Raw genomic sequence first — 17,994 nt, forward strand, 5'->3', positions numbered from 1 at the left:
CTGTTGAAAAACAAGAAAATCCTGGTGAGCTCCAGTTGGGGAGTTGAGTAATTAACAGGTTTTACATTTTGATTTTCAGTATACTACATTATGAATCAATTCTTGCTCTTTGGTGGCTTGGGAAAAAAAGTTATAAAAATAAAAGTGACCACAATGATTTGCATAATGCCTGCTTTGACATATATTTTCTTTGGTGCATTTCCTTAAATTTCTCAGAGTTGAATAAATGCCTGGGCCTTTGACCCTGAGGACCCCATAAGATTTCCAATCCCTTCACTTAACTTTTGGCATGGGAGCTGAGGGAGAGAAAATCTAAAGCATTGCCTTTGCAAAAAACATACTCTTAATATTGGTTCAAACAGGGAAGGTTATCTCTGAAGGGATGCAACTTGTCATTCAAATGGAGGCAGATTTTTTTCTGACTGGATGATTGCAGCCATTTGAACACAAAACTAAAACCAATTTGTGCGTTTATGATTTAAATGCATTTAAAAAGCGTGAAAAAGAAGGCATACAAAGTTACTTGTGTATGCTTACTCAGAGAACTAACAACCAAAGTTTAACTGCAGTCACACTTCGTAGATGTTGTTTCAATGTAACAAAGACTTATATTACCTTTATTAACTTCACTTAAAATCACAGCGATTTAAAGAAAACAGAGTGAGTAACTGGGTCCTAGCCCCTGACAACACCAAGGTCCACCCCACAATTTTCATCTTCTTGCTTTGCTTGTGGTGAGGAGGTAATTATTGCTGATACAGTGAAGACTAGTGAGACAATCTCAGATAGTTTCAGAGTGTAATTTACAGCTCTGATGCAGTAGTCACACAGGTCTCACCCCTGTTGTTCTCTCCCTTGGTAGTCAACTAGGCCTTTTCCCCTTTGCAGAATATGAGCGGACAAAAACTTGATAAGACAACTTTTAGCAGTGTGTGTGTTTCATGTTTGTGTTTTGGCCAAAAATAACTTTCAATTACCGTTTGTCAAGATGGTTTTAAATTTATTGTGGTATTTTATCTGACTTGAGTTTTGTTCATTTTAAATTCAATAATGCATAGAAGTAGCAAATGTGACAATTTTACTTTTCACGCCAACATTTGTAATTTGATACTTTTGTTTTCCTTGCCAATGTATGCAACAAGATACCTTTGTTTCCACGATAATATAAGAAAGATGTCTATTTTTTTAACTCACTGCTGCAGATAAATGGAATATAAAAGTTAAATATCTGCTGAAAAGTCAATGAGGAACAATTTTGTGTTATTCAAAACGTAAATTTTCATTTCACCGATAAACAAGAACTAATGTAATCATCAAATAGTCACGCCAAATCACAGAACAGTGCGTTCTAATCCTTTTGCCAGCCGAGTTGGTGTAAACAATAAAACCACGTCAAACTAATTCACAATGCTATCGAGTAATACAACTGAGGAGCGTTTCAACAAGAAGTATTGAAGGTAGAGATCTTTACTTGACCGAAATTATATCCCACATCGGTGAGCGAGTCACCTCATTGACTGACGAAATTAATTGGAGGTTTCAGTAAGTGCCACGGAGTCTGTGACAATAATAACGAAGTTTCTTTTGTCACAAATTTACTAGTTTTACACGTAACTAACATGGGAAAGTTTCAGCTGACTTTCTTTCGTAGCAGAGGAAACAAACAAGCTGCTAAGGAGAAGCAAAATGATCCCATTCTCTATTTCAACCCTGGCAAACACACAATAGTTCTAAAACAGCAGATGACATTTCTTGAATCGAGCTAGGGAAGATTCCAGAAGATATGCAGTAACAGTAGCGTTCTTTGCTCTAAAAAAGGAGAAGTGATGTTACCTGAAATATAACTGCTATCCCCAGCCAAAACGAGAGTGTGGTATCACTCATTACAAAAAATAAAACTAGACGTTCTAACTCTTTGATGGTAGTCATATTCCTTCCTTGTCCAGCTATCTTTCTAGTGAGCTGGTACAGGTGACCACTGCAGTTGTTTCTGGCTGCTGTCTCAGCTTCCTCTGCTAAATCGTTCAGCCATCTCTGCTTGTCTGCCCGGGCGCTGGCCTTCACCTCCTTGTCCTTCACTGCACATGCAGCAGCGGCTCTCTCCTTCATGCGCGCAGACCGTGTACATCCTATCTTTGCCTTTAACCCTTGTCTCTCTTCAATCTTTCTGTAAGTCTTCCCACTGATCCAGTCGCTCTTCACTCTCCTCTTCTCTCCCAGCACCTTCTTGGCACTCTCGTTGTAAACTTCCTTGAATTGTCCCCACATCTCTTCGATATCATCTGCATCATCCTTCCAACACCTGGAATTGGTTGCTCACTTCCAGCCGAAATACCTCTTTGACACAGGGATCTCAAAGCTTCTTGATGTCAAAGATGGTCCTCTCCTTCCTCTTCCTCTTTGTGCTGCATAGCTTCAGCCTAACCTTTCCCATCACCATGTGATGGTCTGAGTTGGCATCAGCCCCTCTCATTGCTCGGGTGTCCATCAGTGAACCTCTGTATCTACCATTGATGATGATATGGTCGATTTGATTCCGATCTCTTGCATTCGGGGAGGTCCACGTAATCTTATGAATGTTTCTATGCTTGAATAGAGAACCTACAATCACCAAGTCGTTGTTGCCACAGAACGTCCCTAGCATCTCTCTGTTCTCGTTCATTCTTCCAAGTCCATGTCGTCCCATCACCTTCTCCCATCCTTCGTTGCCCTCTCCAATTTTGGCATTCAAGTCCACCATCACAATTAGTGCATCATGTCTGGGTGTTGGTTCAACCTCCCACTGCAGTTGTTCATAAAATTCTTCCTTGGAATCATCATCTGCATTATTGGTGGGTGTGTACACTTGGATGACAGTGAGTTTTGCATTGCGTGAGTTTAAGCGTGCACTCATGATTCTCCCGTTGACAGGGTTCCACTTCCGCAGCGTTTTTCTTACTTCCTTCTTTAGAATAAGTCCCACTCCTCTGATGTTTCTCTTCTCCTCCAGAGTACAAGATACTCTCACCTGTTGCTGTTCTCAGTTCTCCGAAGCCAGTCCACCGTATTTCACTCATACCGAGCATGTCCAAATTGTAGTTCCTGAATTCCCTGGTGACATTAGCAGTCCTTCCTATCTGATAACATGTTTTGTAGCTTTGGGTGTCAGGAGAGAAGCCCCAGGTGACTTAAGGTTACAGTATACCTTCAGATCGGCAATTTTCTTCAAATTTGGATTTTTGGTTCAAACTAATGGTCGAAGAGTAATCTCTAATTTCTGAAAACAAAATTGAAAAAAACCTAATATTGGCAGAGAAAGGGATGTTTTACGTTATGGCCGGAAGTAAAAGTTCCCTCTTGATTGACAGCCCTATAACGTGTATGCAATCAACCGAGACTACTTTTGCGGGAATATTACCGATATTGATACCACGAATTGGCTGGCTACTCAGTTAATCAGCATTGTTAATCCAAGCATTTTTCGTGTTAGATGTAATTCTATTAAGTTATAAGTAAACATGGACCACGGAAAACTCCGTTTACCAGTTCGAAAGAGCGAAGAATGAATAAAAATACATCAATGAGTGAAGAAGCGAAAGTTGGCCTCGCGGATGAAGCTACGGACGTATCAAGCGGGCAAAAAGATCGAGTCAAGAGAAGAGAAAGGTTGTGTAAAATTTGGGAACTCGACAGCGATAACAGCGATGTTTACAGTGACTCTTTTGTTGAGTTCGATACCGATGAATCGTCCAACTCATTGAGATCCATTGTAATATTATCCATGCACATTTGCTCTGCCGCGCTTTCTTTTGTTTGTTCTCGTCGCCCAGCTACTCTAACGTTCGTATCCTTTTTCGTCTTCCCCATTTTGCCAAACCAGCTTCAAGAAAAACCCAGCTGCAGAAAAATTATCTCTCCGCCTTGAGCGCATTGCGAAACGCAAGGTTTTTTTTGCAGATTCACGCGTAAATTTCACCACGAGTTAATGGTAGTAAATTTTCCAAGCGCTGATTGGCTCAGTGATCTGAGAACCCAGTTGAAGGCGTTTGTGGGTGGAGTTTGTTTGCAAAGTAAGATATTTTTCTTAGCGCTGTTTTCTCGGATAAATTTTTTCACTTGAAGCAGCCACTTTAAAGAGTTACAACTCAAACGGAATTTGTTTGTTTGCCCTCAAATTTGGACAGTAGCTAGATTAACATATGAAAAACAAAAATGTGTCTGCGAATTGTTTATTTCGAAATATTTTTTCTCCGAGAACGATTTTTGTACGGTCACTTCACATTTTTTTAATCCTATTTCGAAAATGTTCTGTAACTTTTTACTACAATTGAATATGGAAAAACGCAGACACGCTTTTTTAGCGCTTTTTGTCCTGAAACCGAGGAAAAATATAAATTGGCGAAAAACAAAATTCGCTTTGACTTACAGCTTCCAAAAGGTGATTAGGACGCTTGCATTTGGTGACCGTGAAAAAATTGGCAATTCATTTTATTTCAAAATTTTTGGTTTGGTTTGATAGCCAGCTCTATAAGCTTTAATTTGATATTGGGGCTTAGGTATCTACAGCTTAAACTGGACGCGCTACATCGCTTGGACGCGAGACACCCCTGAAGGTATACGGTAACCTTAATCAGGTTGTGGGGGTCCTTGCGGCTTTGCCCCACATCTGCCATAATACCAGTATTCCAGCTTAGAAAGCTATCATTGGGTAGCTCACACGTCGCCTGATGACACTCCCAGATGAATTCGTCAATCGTCTTTTCGGTTTCCATAATCAAGTATTTTCATGGGGTGCGGGGATTAGCCGTACACTCAACCCCCAAACTGGAGGGCCAGCGACCACAATTTAGTCTGGCCTCTACCCTTTGACTTGCTTGCCAAGGTTAGACCTGTAAATGATCCCAGACTGCAAATGATCCCGATCAAAAATAAGGAATGGCATGGATTTATATCAGAGGAAGGTGAAAACATATATAAAAATTACAAACTAAAAAACATGTTTTATCATTTTACAAGAAATATTCCACAGTTGCGTTTTTGTTCTTCAAAGGGTATTGACTTAGAAAAACACATACTGGGCTTGTAAACATCCTCGAAATCCCAGTGGCAATAGTATCAAACATAAGTGAAACAGGAGTTAATGTCACCTATCCAGCTAATTGACAAAATGAAGTGCAAGCCACTGGAGACAATTATGGCCTTGCTTGGTCATGAAGCTGAACTTCACAACTATAGCTTGGAACTATTGGCTTATTAGAATACTCAACTAGCCATTCCTGAGGAATTAGAGCAGAAATACAACCAAGGAAAAATCACAAAATCTGGGGCAGATCCAGGATTTCGTGAAGGGGGGTTCGGAGAACTGTCCACTGAAGGTAGCCATGGACCTTTCTAAGGGGTCTGAGGCATACTTCACCCCTCTCCCGGAGACTTATTTAGGTTCTTGGAAACGTAATTTCCAGGGTTTTAAGGGATGATTGTTGTTTGTTTCATATCTTTGAAATCATCTCTCTGTTTTGGGCTATTTATACAAGGACTATGCTTAGGTATTTACAAAAATGCTTACCTTCCTGATGACGTGCGTGTTAGTGGTCTGAAAAAATGATTAATTTACTGCTGTCTTTTTGACATAACTCTGAGGGACTTCAAATTAAACACTAATTCCTTTGAGAAAAGTGGTTTTCCTTGGGCTTTTGAAAGCCGCTGGCAGTTGAAATCTTTGTGAACGATTACACAACTCACTGAATAGCTGATTAACAAAGAAGCTGAGCTTCTGGCCAAAGCTACAGCACTTAACCTGTGAGATCTGTCAATAGAAAAACTGTCACTTTTGGCACCATGTAGAATTTAACAGGAGCATGAACCACATGTTATTTTACCTAACAGACAAGAAAAAAGGAAGTGCTTAAATAAAACGGATTTTAGACTAAGCAAGGCATTTAAAACCAGGAAAAGACTCTTGTAAATGTATATTAACATTATTTTTGCTCTTTCTAAGTTCATCTTTTTTTTCAGAAGATAAAATGTAATATTCCTTAGCACTGTTTGCCCACAAAGGTTCTCATCAAAAACGGCACGTATTTAAGCAATTTTTCATTTCATTTCGAGGGTTTGACTAAACCACCCGAAACGCCCTTAGATCCACCCCAGAAAATAAATTTGTCCAAAATGTGGAAGAAAATGCGAGTGCTACACATAGTGTGTTTTACTGAGTGATGAAGCATTAATTTTGTTGTAGGTCTACTCAGATGACAGCGTCTTCTGTAATAGTTGCTTCATGGTTAGATTTTAGTTTAAAACTTTAGATGAGTGACGTTGATGTCTCATTAAGTTTGATTTAACTATAACACTGAAATATCAATGTTTAGCTAAGGAGGATGTGTAGCGTTTGTTGCATTGAATCTGGTCATAATTTTACTGGGAATTACAAAGAAATGAAAGCCAAGTCATGTTTTGATGATGAAGTGGTGCAATTCATAGCATCGTAGTTAGCACCAAAATTTAGTTGAAAGTATAAAAAAGGAAGTTGTACAGTTGTACAGTACACCAGTTGTACTGTGAGGGGTTGTGCGATACCGAAATAGAAAATTAGTAAGTCTGTGTTTCATAGAGATGCCCTTTTTACCCTCAAGCACTTGTTTAACTAAAGCCTCCTTAACAACTCTCACAGACCTCTCCGTTAGATTGAGGGTGATAGGGTGGAACCAACATGTGCTGGATGCCGTTTTTGCGCATGAATTCGGCAAATTCAATGGATGTAAACTGTGGTCCGCTGTCAGACACCACCTCTTCAGGTAAACCATGAGTAGCAAAAATTAAACGGAGCTCATCAATAGTCCGTTCAGTAGTTGTAGAACTCATATGTTTCACTTCAATCCACTTTGAGTGGCTATCAATTACTACAAGGAAGTAATCATTACCCTTCTGACAGAAATCAATATGGATCCGTTGAAATGGTCTAGTTGGCCACTTCCATGGGATCAGGGGTGCACTGGGTGGGGCATTTCTAACATTTTGGCATACTGTACATACTCTCACTGCTTCCTCGATTTCCTGATCCATTTTTGGCCACCACATGCATGTACAAGCAATTGCTTTCATACCACATATACCAGGGTGTTCCCAATGCAACTGCTTCAGCATTTTGGCTCTAAAGATTGGTGGAATAATCAGCCTAGAGCCCCAAAGGACACAATCCTGTTCACAGGACAGCTCATTTCTTCTATTATGATAGGGTTTGAGGGTCTCATCAGGACACCCTTCTGGCCAACCTGACATCACAAATTGATGTACCTTGCCAAGTACAGGATCTACAAGGGTTGCCTTTCCTATATCTTCTGCAGTGATTGGAAAATCATCATCAATTACACTCACACTGTAGACCACACCCTCACTTCCCACTGTGGAGTCCTCATGTGGTAGCCTTGAGAGAGCATCACAGTTGGCATGGTCTTCAGATCTTTTGTATTCAATCTCATAGTCATACGCCGAAAGTACTAGAGCCCACCTCTGTATTCGAGCTGCTGCTAGTGTGGGGATAGCGGATTTTGGATTGAAAATTGCCAACAATGGTTTGTGATCAGTGATCAGGGTAAATTTACACCCATACAAAAACTGGTGAAATTTTTTTACACCAAAAACAATTGATAATGCTTCACACTCAATTTGTGCATAGTTCCTTTCACATGAACTCAGTGTCCGAGAAGCATAGGCTATTGGCCTCTCCTGGCCATCATCCATCACATGGCTAATAACTGCTCCAATTCCATAGCTGGACGCATCACAAGCCAGTCTCAGTTCACGGTCCCCATCATAATGCACCAACAGTGCATCACTGGTGAGACCTTGTTTACAAGCTTCGTATGCTTGCTGACACTCTGTTGTCCATGTCCACTGGACACCCTTTTTGAGGAGCTCATGTAATGGTGCTAGTGTGGTTGCTAAACCTGGTAGAAATGGGTGATAGTACTGGACCATGCCCAAAAAAGATCTCAACTCACTGACGTTTTGTGGTACTGGTGCCCTTTTTACAGCATCCACTTTTTCCTCAACTGGATGCAAACCTTCAGCATCTATCTTCAAACCTAAATAGACAACTTCCCTCTTCAGAAATTCACACTTTGCCATCTTCAAATGCAGGTTATATTTATGCAACCTCTCCAATACCTCAGCCAGGATTTTGATATTCTCCTGCCAACTGACACCACCAATAAGAATGTCATCCTGCTTACACACACATTTTTCTACTCCTTGCAAAATCATATCCATTTTAGCTTGGAATATTTTAGGTGCTGATTTAACCCCATATGGTAATTTGGTGTAGGAATAGAGTCCCTTGTGTGTGCTAATTGTCAGGTACTCACGACTTGCTTTATCAACACTTAGCTGAGCATATGCATGCGACAAATCAAGTTTGCTGAAAAATTTTGATCCTGAGAGGGCAGCATACAAGTCCTGTTGGGTGGGAAGGGGATACTGCTCATCTTCAACAGCTGAGTTGATGGTTACTTTGTAGTCCCCACAAATTCTAACCGATTTGTCAGCCTCTGGCACAACTACTATTGGGCTTGCCCAGTCTGATCTGTCAGTTTTAACGATTACCCCATTTTTCTCTAACTTATCCAACTCCTTTTCAACTTCATCTTTTAGTGCATATGGAACCCTACATGGCTTAATAAATATGGGCTCTGCGCCATCTTTCATGGTGATGTGTGCTTCCAACCCTTTCATGCCCTCATAGCTATCTTTGAACAACTCACTGTGTTTAACTAGTAATCCATCAAGTTGACTTTTGGCACTTTCCAACTCGGATCTTGTTAAACTAAATATTTCACCCCACTCAAGCCTTATATGGTTTAACCAATTTCTTCCCAGCAAAGTAGGCTTCTTCTCATAATCAGCTACAATAATTGGCAATGTATATTCATGGCCCTTGTACACTACATCACACAGCATTTCACCACACACTGTAAGGGTTTCACCCGTATAGGTTTTCAATTCAACTTTTGATGGATGAGGTGGAAAATTACTGAATTTCTGAGAATGTGTGCTCTTACTCATTATTGAGTAATCAGCTGCAGTGTCTACTTCCATTGCACATGGTGAACCATTTATGGTCATTTCTACAGTATAACTTTTGTTGGTAGGATTATCTGTACCAACTGCATACATGGAATAAATACCTAACTCATCATTATCATCATAACCTTCTGTGTTTGATTCTAAGACACTATGAACAGTACCTTTAGCTCCTGGTTGTTTTGTTTCCATGCTAGACTCAACATCTTTACTGCGACAAACTGATGCAAGGTGACCTACTTTGCTACATTTGTAGCATTTTGCTGACTTAAATTTACACTTAGGTGCAGCATGCTTACCACCACACTGGTAACATGAGGATTCCTTAGTGTTTACAGTTTCCAGTTTATTTACTATGCCTTGGCTGTCATCACTTGCACTGACAGGACGGAATTCTTGGGTGTTCTTCTCTGCCATTTCCATTGACTTTGCAATCTGGCACGCTTTCTCAAAAGAAAGATCCTCGGTGTTCAAAAGTTTATTCTGTATTTTGGGATTGTTCAATCTGCACACAAAACGGTCTCTCAGAGCTCGGTTGAGAAACTCTCCATAGTTACAATGAATCGATAACTTCTTCAAGGCCACAATAAAGTCACTGATGGATTCGTCTTGTTTTTGATAGCGAGTTCCAAAATGAAAACTCTCTGCTATCTCCAATGGCGCTGGATTGTAATGTTTCTCCAATGCTTTGACAATGTCCCCAAAAGGAGTGTCTTTTGGTTTCACTGGTGCCAGCAGATTGCTGAGGGTAGAATATGCTTCGGGTCCAATCTCAGTCAGAAAGATAGCACATTTTCTATTTGCAACTGCAAGATTGGCTTCCTCTTTACCCTCACCTGTTTCTTCTATGATATTATTTGCCATGAAGAACATTTCCATTCTTTCCACATAGGAACGAAAAGTTTCTCGCTCAGGGCTGAACCCACCGACACGACCAAACAATCCAATTCCCGCCATTTTGATAGCATGTGCTCAAACTTTGATCAAGTTGCCTCGATCGAAAACAAACCTTTTTCCTCACACAGAGAAAATCAAAACTTCACTGGATTTCTCATGTGTCTTCGTGCATGTAGAGTATCCCATCCTCGTTGCCAAAATGAAACATACTAGCAAAAGTATGGCTCGGTGACATAACAACACAAGTTAACGAGGCTTGCTCAACACAACAACTTTATTCTCTAAGCATCTTGGGTAATACAACAGCTTAACACAACTTCCAGTTACGAATATATTACAGTGATCATCAGGGATCTTTTATCTACCCAGTGGTAGTGGTTGATGACATAAAATGTAGAGCTCCACTGGACACAGGAGCTGGTAGTTCATGTGCTGCGGCAGCTCTGGTTGAATGGCTTAACAAGCATCCAAGACACATCAAACACAGACAGATTGAGATGATGCTTTGTTCAACAATTCAGAAGGTCCAAAACTATACAGCAAAGGTTGCAAGTGTTGATTGAAAGTTTGAAATGAAAGTAAAGATCAGCTGTTTCACTCAGTCCGGAATCCAAATTATGAAGAACTGATAAACTAACATTGTCACCTGGAAGGGGTACTCTGGACAACAACGACAAGAAAAGTGAATCAACCATTCATCTAATACTTGGGGTGGGCGAGTGCTCAAGAATCAAAACTGAGACAAAACCTAGAATCAGTCAACCATTTATGCCTTTTGCTGAGCTCACTAGGGTGGGTTATGATGTCCTCAGGTAGAGAAGCAGCCCTTTCTAATGTTTAGTTCACGAAAACATCAGCAGCAGACTACAAGCAAGTTTAAATGTCTTGGGACTTGAAGATAGACCAGAAACAAACCAGAAAAAAAAACGTTGTGTATGGCGAATTTGTTAAGTAGTTGCACTGAACTGAGTAAGGCTGGCACGATTCAGGGTTGCTGTCAAGCGCAGCAAACTAAGGGATGGTTGTGAGAGTTGTAGACAAGCTGAACAAGAGATTATTTAACATCCCGCATAAACCTGTGAAAAAGGAAACAGCTGTAACGTCAAAACTTAGAATTGTGTTTGATGCATCAGCTAGTCCAAGTCAGTGTTTAGAGACTGGACCTTCCTTGCAGAACCTGTCACGGAATGTACTTGTGCATAATCACCTAAAGCTGGTCGGCTTAACAGCCAACATCAGCCAAGCCTTCAGACTAGTACGAATCAGTCTGAGGACAGGGATGCATTACGATTCCACTAGATCAAGAACAAGGACCCTTCCACTATTGAATTGAAGTCTTGAGATTTACCTGAGCTCTCTTTGGTCTGGTTCAGTTGCCATTCTAACTGGCATTCTGCTTGGTGTAGGCTCACCTATAATGCTAGTTGGAAAGCTTCTGTATCATGAAGTGTGTGAGAAACATCTACCATGGGATGTGAAGTTGCCTGACAGAATTGGACAAGAGTGGGTAAAGTTTTCGAGAAACCTCACTGAGGAGCCTCTCGAGGTTCAAGGAGCTGGTCAAAGAAGTCCTTTCACAGGAATTTGGTGACACAAGTAGTTCTGGTATATCAGCGGCAGTTTACACAGTGATTACTCGAGCCTCCAGGGTGAGCAAGGGTTTGATAGCAACAAAGATTGGCAAAGAAGAACCTCACAATTCTGAGGATAGAGCTTGTGTCAGTACACATGGCTGCTAATCTAGTGGGCAGTGTAAGAACAGCACTTGATGGGTACCAGATGACGGCAGACCATGGATGGAGTGATAGTATAGTCACACTTCATTGGATTAAAGAGGAGGTACTTACAAACAGTTCATGACTAACAGATGTCTGCAAAATTGACTGCAAAGATTTCTTTAAATAGGGACATGTTGCCTTCAGCCACAACCCAGGACAAGAGTTACTGTCTAATCCAGGAGTGGCCAAGAGAGAAAGAGACTGTACAGAAGCAGAAGCTAAGTGTACCATGGAGGCGTTTGCTGAAGCAGTGGAAATGCAAGATGACTTTGACAATGTGCTGGAAAATCAGACCTTTTGGCAAACAGTCAGAGTCTGTTGTGGCTCATGTGATTCCTTCAGAATTGCCAAAACAGGAAATCTACTACTACATATCTACTACTGTTCCATGCAGTCTGACAAGAGCAGTCCATTTAGAGTTACTAACTGACCAGACCACTAAGGGTGTCACCAAGTGTTTGGAACAGTTCATTGCCAGGTGGGAGATATATGAAGATACATTTGGATAATGCGAGGGGTTTTGTGGTAGCGTCCAAGTGGCTCAAGAGTATTATGAGAGATGAAAAGATGCAAATCTATCTGGCTCATCATAACATCATTTGACAGTTTAACCAATACTTCTATAATTAACCAACCTTGTAACTCATAAAAGCCAGTTTGAATGCATTCTCCACTGAGCATGTCCCACAGGCCATTGTCGTTACCTCTCGCAGTCCTGGTGGAGCCACCTGTTCAAGAAAAATTAATTTGTTAAAAATTTGCTGTACCTGTATTAAAATGCTCCCTTTATTAAGCCCCTCTACAATGAAACCCTTCAAAAAATAATTTCACACCTCCTTTTCAAGATGGTAAGAGAACATCCTTTATGAAAAGGAAAACAAGGATTTTGAGATACCTGACTTTATGTTTATAGAGCTGTTCTTTAATTTCACCAGATTCACTATTCATATTCCTTAAGGTTACTCCAAACCTTCATGGGTGTCCTCCAGAAAAATATTTGCATGCATACTGTTTTCAAGGACCCCCCCCAAAAACTATACATCACTAGAAGAGTTATGAAAAGTAGAATTCAATAAAATTATTATATTCCGTTTCGCAGATTGCTTTCTTAAGACAGCAGAAGCCCTAAACAGCAAATTGACGACTGAAATTCTGGCAGATTAATTAGGTATCAAATGCAGTTGTTCATGCAAAATAACTATGCAATGTTAATCACAAAGCATCAATCTCTCAAAGTGTGTCAGCATTTTCTTTTATTTCTACTGGTTATCTTTTTATAGATCTGTCCATTTCTACTATTGAAAAATTGGCGTAACATGTTGTGTTAGAGGCTGCCACAAGAAAAGTATTCATAACAAAAAAATTTGCCAACACACTTTTGTTCCTTATCTATCAGTAAAATAATGTTCTGGCCAAATTTTAAGGAAAACTGTCGTTTCTACATACCCTATTAATTCATCTAAAGAGGAGGGATTCTCTCAAAACACGAGTGCAAGTTTTCGCCTTCTAAAGATTTCTAAACATGTCACCCCTTCTCAGAGGGAGATGTCAACACAAAAAGTCACCAGCCAATGAAATAACAAAACCCCCAGCAATGACAGTATGCAAACTTGAGCTTGGTGGGAAAGCGAAAGTGTTACAGTCATGTTTTAGTTGCACATGTTTTATGCCAGTATTCAACAATAATGCACAAAACAGAAGGAAAGCAATGTGCAACTAAACAAAAAGAAACAGAGAACCAATTGCCAAAGCATGATTACAAGGAGTCACATTTGACAGACATGAAATCTTAAATTGAAAGTATTTGATATATGATCTCCAGATTAAGCCATTTGCCACAAAAAGGTCGCTAAGGAGTCCAAGCTTTTTGGGGATTATGACACCTTGATGGTTTATTAACATTTATTCAAAAACCTCTTTTTCCCAAAAACTTGTGTGCATTTTAATATTTTATTTTCATTTTTTTTGGAAAATGTTACCTTAAATAATGAACTTCAATTTGGTTGAAATAAAGAAAATTTGGCAAAAGTGGCCCCGCAAAGGTTTGGAGTAAGGTTACCTTAAGGTTACCATAATATAATAATAATATAATAACAATAAAGTAGTATTTTAAGGGGAGGCCTCCAGTCACCTTCAGAGGTGTCCTGAGTTAAGAAAATTGTCAGCATGCTGTTTTAAACTTTAACCACCACAAAATATACAGTGTATATCAATCACAAGGGGCTTACAGTATATCCTTCACAAACTGTGACATGATAAACACCATTGCCAGGGATCTTTTTTGCATAGTCTACACTTTGAAGCAATATGGAAATTACCCAGAATTTATTCTCACTTACTGGTTTTCGATTCCTCTGATATCAGAATCATTTCATTCCATGAAATAATTAAAGCAACAAGCCACAGATTTAAGCTTAAAATTTTCTTAAATACAGAGCTGTGTAAATGACATGGAATTTGAAACTGTGTGACAATCTGTTTTAGGACACCCCTTTGATAAAGGGTTGTAAATACTGAAGTCCCAAAAAACTAAATGAAACCACAGCATAGGGAAAATCTAGGGATTACAACGAACCAATTAAAAACTATCATATAATGCACACTTTCCGAGAGTAAGCAAACACGTATAAATTACAAAAAATAAGTGTCAATAAGGGTCGAATCGGACCAGATCGAGGCAGATTGAATTTCATTCGTAAAATTGACGGAAACTTGTGAAAATGTATCCTGTCTACTTGATCTAGCATTATGGTTGCATTGCTCATTTGATTTGGCAGTGGATTTCTACAGTAACCTTAAAGGAGAAGGTCATTCCAAAAAGCTTACTTTTTTTGTCTTCGCCTGTAACAAGTAACCATTCAGCTTTTCCACTCACCGAAGTCTCAGCCTCTGAAGTGCCAGCTATCCTGAAGAAATTGGTCTCAAAAGAAGCGACTTCGGAAGCTGCCATTTTGAAACTGTCTTGGCAGCCAGGCCGTGTTTATGTGACATCACTCCGTCCGACCCGAAATTAGTAGGAAGGAGAAAAACATGCAACTGGCTTGGCATCCTTCACAAGTTCAGCCCTCACCTCACCTATCTTCTTCATGCTCTGTTGTGCATAAGGCCACACTACTCCTCTTTGACTTGCTCCTGTTCTTAGCCAGAGCTCTCGCTTCTTCCCAGGACTTCCAGCCTGCCATTGCCCTCTCTTTCTCCACATTACGGCGCCAGGTTGTTTTGGGGTGGCCGACTTTCCTTTCGCCGGTAGGTGTCCAGGTGAGTGCTGTGGCACAGTGATGCTCTCTGGGCATCCTAAGAACGTGTCCTAAAAACCCCCATCTCCTTTTCTGTACTTCCATACTCATCTTCATACATCCTGCTCTTTCGTGAAGCTCATCAGTTGATACTATGTAAGACCAGAATATGCCCAGGCTTCTTTTGAGGCACTGGTATTGGAAGGAGTCTACCTTTCTATTGTCTTGGACATTGGTCTTCCATGTCTCACTTCCATACAATAGGACTGGCTTGACTGAGGTGTTAAATAGCCTGATCTTGGTCCTCCTATTGTACTGCTTCGAGCTCCATATTCTCCTTAGCATTCTGAACGCTGCTTTGGCCTTACCCAACTTATTATCCATATCTGTGTCACAACCTCCCTCTGTGCTTACAACAGCTCCTAGATAGGTGAAATCCTTGGTTTCTTTGATGGTGTTGCAATTTTGGAACTTGAGTGGCTCTGTGTTCTTGCAGTTCAGCCTCGTGACTTGGGTTTCGGTCTTACTGATGTTTAAACCTACTCTCTGGGCAGCTTCTGTGAGCTTGTCTGTCTTCCTTTGCACCTGATGTTGGGTGGTGGAGATCAGAGCAATATCATTGGCAAAGTCAGCAACTTCTAGTTGGTCCATGAACCTCCATCTTATTCCGGTGTTGGCTTGCTTGGTTGTCTCGCACATTATCCAGTCAATGGCAAGGAGGAACAGGAACCCAGACATCACACACCCTTGTTTGACACCCGTTTCAACTTTAAACCACACTGCACACTTGCTATCTTGGTATAGAAGCTGGACTACTCTTATGATATTTTCTGGTATGCCATACGTCCTGATGTCCCAGAGGCTGGGTCGGTGCAACAAGTCAAAGGCTTTCTCTAAGTCAATGAAATTAACAATTAGGAGGACCTGCCACTCACATGACTGCTCGATAATATTGCCCAAGATGAATATTTGTTCTGTGGTGCTTCTTCCTTGTCAGAATCCTGCTTGCTCTGCTCTTAGCCTCTTATCAGCTCCGTTCCTCAAGCGCTCAACGAGGGTCTTATCCAACACTTAACTAGTTATGACAAGAAGCGTTATACCTCACTAGTTTGTGCATTCTCTTAAATTACCCTTCCTTGGTAACTTAACAATAAGACCCCTCAACCATTCGTATGATATCGCTTTGTTTTCCCAGATCATCTGAATGACCTCATACAATTTCTGTGTAGCTGCCATGATGTCTGCTTTCAACAACTCTGCAACAATGTTATGGATGCCAGCTACTTTTCCAATTTTTTAGGGAACTTATCACATTCTTGACTTCTTCTTTGCTGACTGGTCCAGTGTTTATCTCCCGATCTCGGGAACTTCGTCAGCAGTTATCACAATTGGGTTCACCAGTGGTGGTCTCTTGAGGATCTCTTTGAAATGTTCTTTCAATCTAGCAAGCCTGCTAGAGTCGTCTGTGATGGTTCTACCGTCCTTGTCATTGATAGCGTTGTTCACACAGGGTCTCTCATTGCAAACGGTCTTTGTTATGTCATATAGAGCCCTCATGTTCCCCATATCCGCTGCATTCTGTGCGTCATCTGGCCAACACCAGATACAACTAGATGCTAAGGCTGTTAAGCCACTGTCTTTATCAGATCTCAAATTCTTCTTCACCTCCTTGTCTTTACTCCTGTGTTTTGCACGTAGTTGTTGTTGGATTCTTTCAGACTCGGCATTTCCCGCTTTACCCTTAAGTTTTTTTCCGTTCCTCAATCTTCGCCCAAGACTCAGAGCTAATCCATGGTTTGCTACTTTTCCTTTTTCTACCCAGTACCTTCTGCCCTGTGTTGTTATAGGCTTTGTTGAATTGGGTCCACTTGCTATTGATGTTGTGATCATCATCTGTAGTTTCTAAAATGGCAAATCGATTACGAAGTTCTAGGGTAAGGTAAGGTTCACAAGGTCAGCAAAATCTTTCTTTTTCCTGAGCGATTATCCACTTCACTATCTTCAATGCTATCATTTTGGAGTTTGGAGCATGTTTGGCTCAAAATAATATGGCTCAAGAGCAGCCATAACCCAGAGTGGTAGTTAAAAGGCTCTTTGGAAGCTATTCGAACAAAATCTTGCAGATGGATTAATGTCACAGAAACGTGCCCTGGCTGCTGAGTGCTGTTCAAAATGGCAGCAACGATGTTCGAATTTTGGGTTTCTTCAGGGATGAATTTCATACGGAAAACCTGCACTTTTGAGGCCGAAACTTCAGTGAGTGTTTGACCATAGTGCAAGGTTTTTATTAGCATTGACAAATATATATGTTTTTTTTTGGAGTGACCTTCTCTTTTCATAGCCACCACATATAAAAGCAAATATATCTAAGAGCCCCACCCTAGAATAAGCACCACTTGCTGCACTTAATCAAAACATCTTCAGACTGAATTTTTTGAGAACTCAAGCTAAAAAGAAAGTACAGTACACCTCAGTCTAAACCAGCCTTGGAAAGATATTTTCCTGGATTACAATTATATTTTTCAGTTACATGTAGAAGTGGCTAAATTTTTTGGTCAACACTATTATGCATCTCATCAATTATAAATATTACTGTTTTTTTAAAAAAAGAGCAACCAACCCTCAATTAAGTTCCTTCCCTGAATAAATGCCAGGAGTGCATTCAATCAAATAAATATGGTCTTTTGAAGTAATGGTAATGTGAGGTTAAAACTTTGAAGCTAAAGGGAGATCAAACAGCACTCTCTAATGGCAGCCTCTAACTTTTTATTAATCACAGAATGGAACAGAACACTAGCCCACAAAGTCAACTCTCCGTTAATGCCTCCTTAAAGTTTACGTTATTTATACTAATTTAGAAAAATGGAGAAACAACAAAAACGACTGAGTGAACATTTTCAACTCCATTCGTCAAAAAGAGTATCGCTAAAAAGGAGAAAATGACTATGAAGAGGACAATTAACTTTGACACAGAAGGATCATGAGCAGCAACCCTCAATTCTCAGATCAGTTTACACTGACTGACC

At 40.3% G+C, this 17,994-nt stretch overlaps 4 protein-coding genes across 6 annotated transcripts in view; all 4 read right to left on the bottom strand.

The window, feature by feature from the left end:
* Positions 1 to 17,994, bottom strand: part of LOC145489642 (4-aminobutyrate aminotransferase, mitochondrial-like) — a 129,110-nt gene that overhangs the window by 62,250 nt on the left and 48,866 nt on the right. For all 3 annotated transcript variants that reach the window (XM_081468667.1, XM_081468665.1, XM_081468666.1), the window contains one exon: positions 12,368 to 12,460. In XM_081468667.1, the coding sequence (XP_081324793.1) occupies positions 12,368 to 12,460 (93 nt within the window). The remainder of the gene's footprint in view (positions 1 to 12,367; positions 12,461 to 17,994) is intronic.
* Positions 20 to 2,268, bottom strand: LOC145489697 (uncharacterized). Its single transcript, XM_081468736.1, has one exon. The coding sequence runs from the start codon at positions 2,266 to 2,268 to the stop codon at positions 1,810 to 1,812; it is 459 nt and encodes a 152-aa protein (XP_081324862.1). The 3' UTR covers positions 20 to 1,809.
* On the bottom strand, positions 2,351 to 3,977 carry LOC145489691 (protein CFDP2-like). The gene has a single exon (XM_081468730.1). The coding sequence runs from the start codon at positions 2,891 to 2,893 to the stop codon at positions 2,354 to 2,356; it is 540 nt and encodes a 179-aa protein (XP_081324856.1). The 5' UTR covers positions 2,894 to 3,977; the 3' UTR covers positions 2,351 to 2,353.
* On the bottom strand, positions 8,665 to 12,358 carry LOC145489307 (uncharacterized; the record flags this gene model as incomplete). Its single annotated transcript, XM_081468265.1, has 1 exon — positions 8,665 to 12,358. A coding segment is annotated over exon 1 (1,350 nt), but the record flags the coding sequence as incomplete, so codon positions are not given.

Source organism: Orbicella franksi, chromosome 6 (genome assembly GCF_964199315.1).
Source record: "Orbicella franksi chromosome 6, jaOrbFran1.1, whole genome shotgun sequence".
In the NCBI taxonomy this organism is placed as follows: domain Eukaryota; kingdom Metazoa; phylum Cnidaria; class Anthozoa; order Scleractinia; family Merulinidae; genus Orbicella; species Orbicella franksi.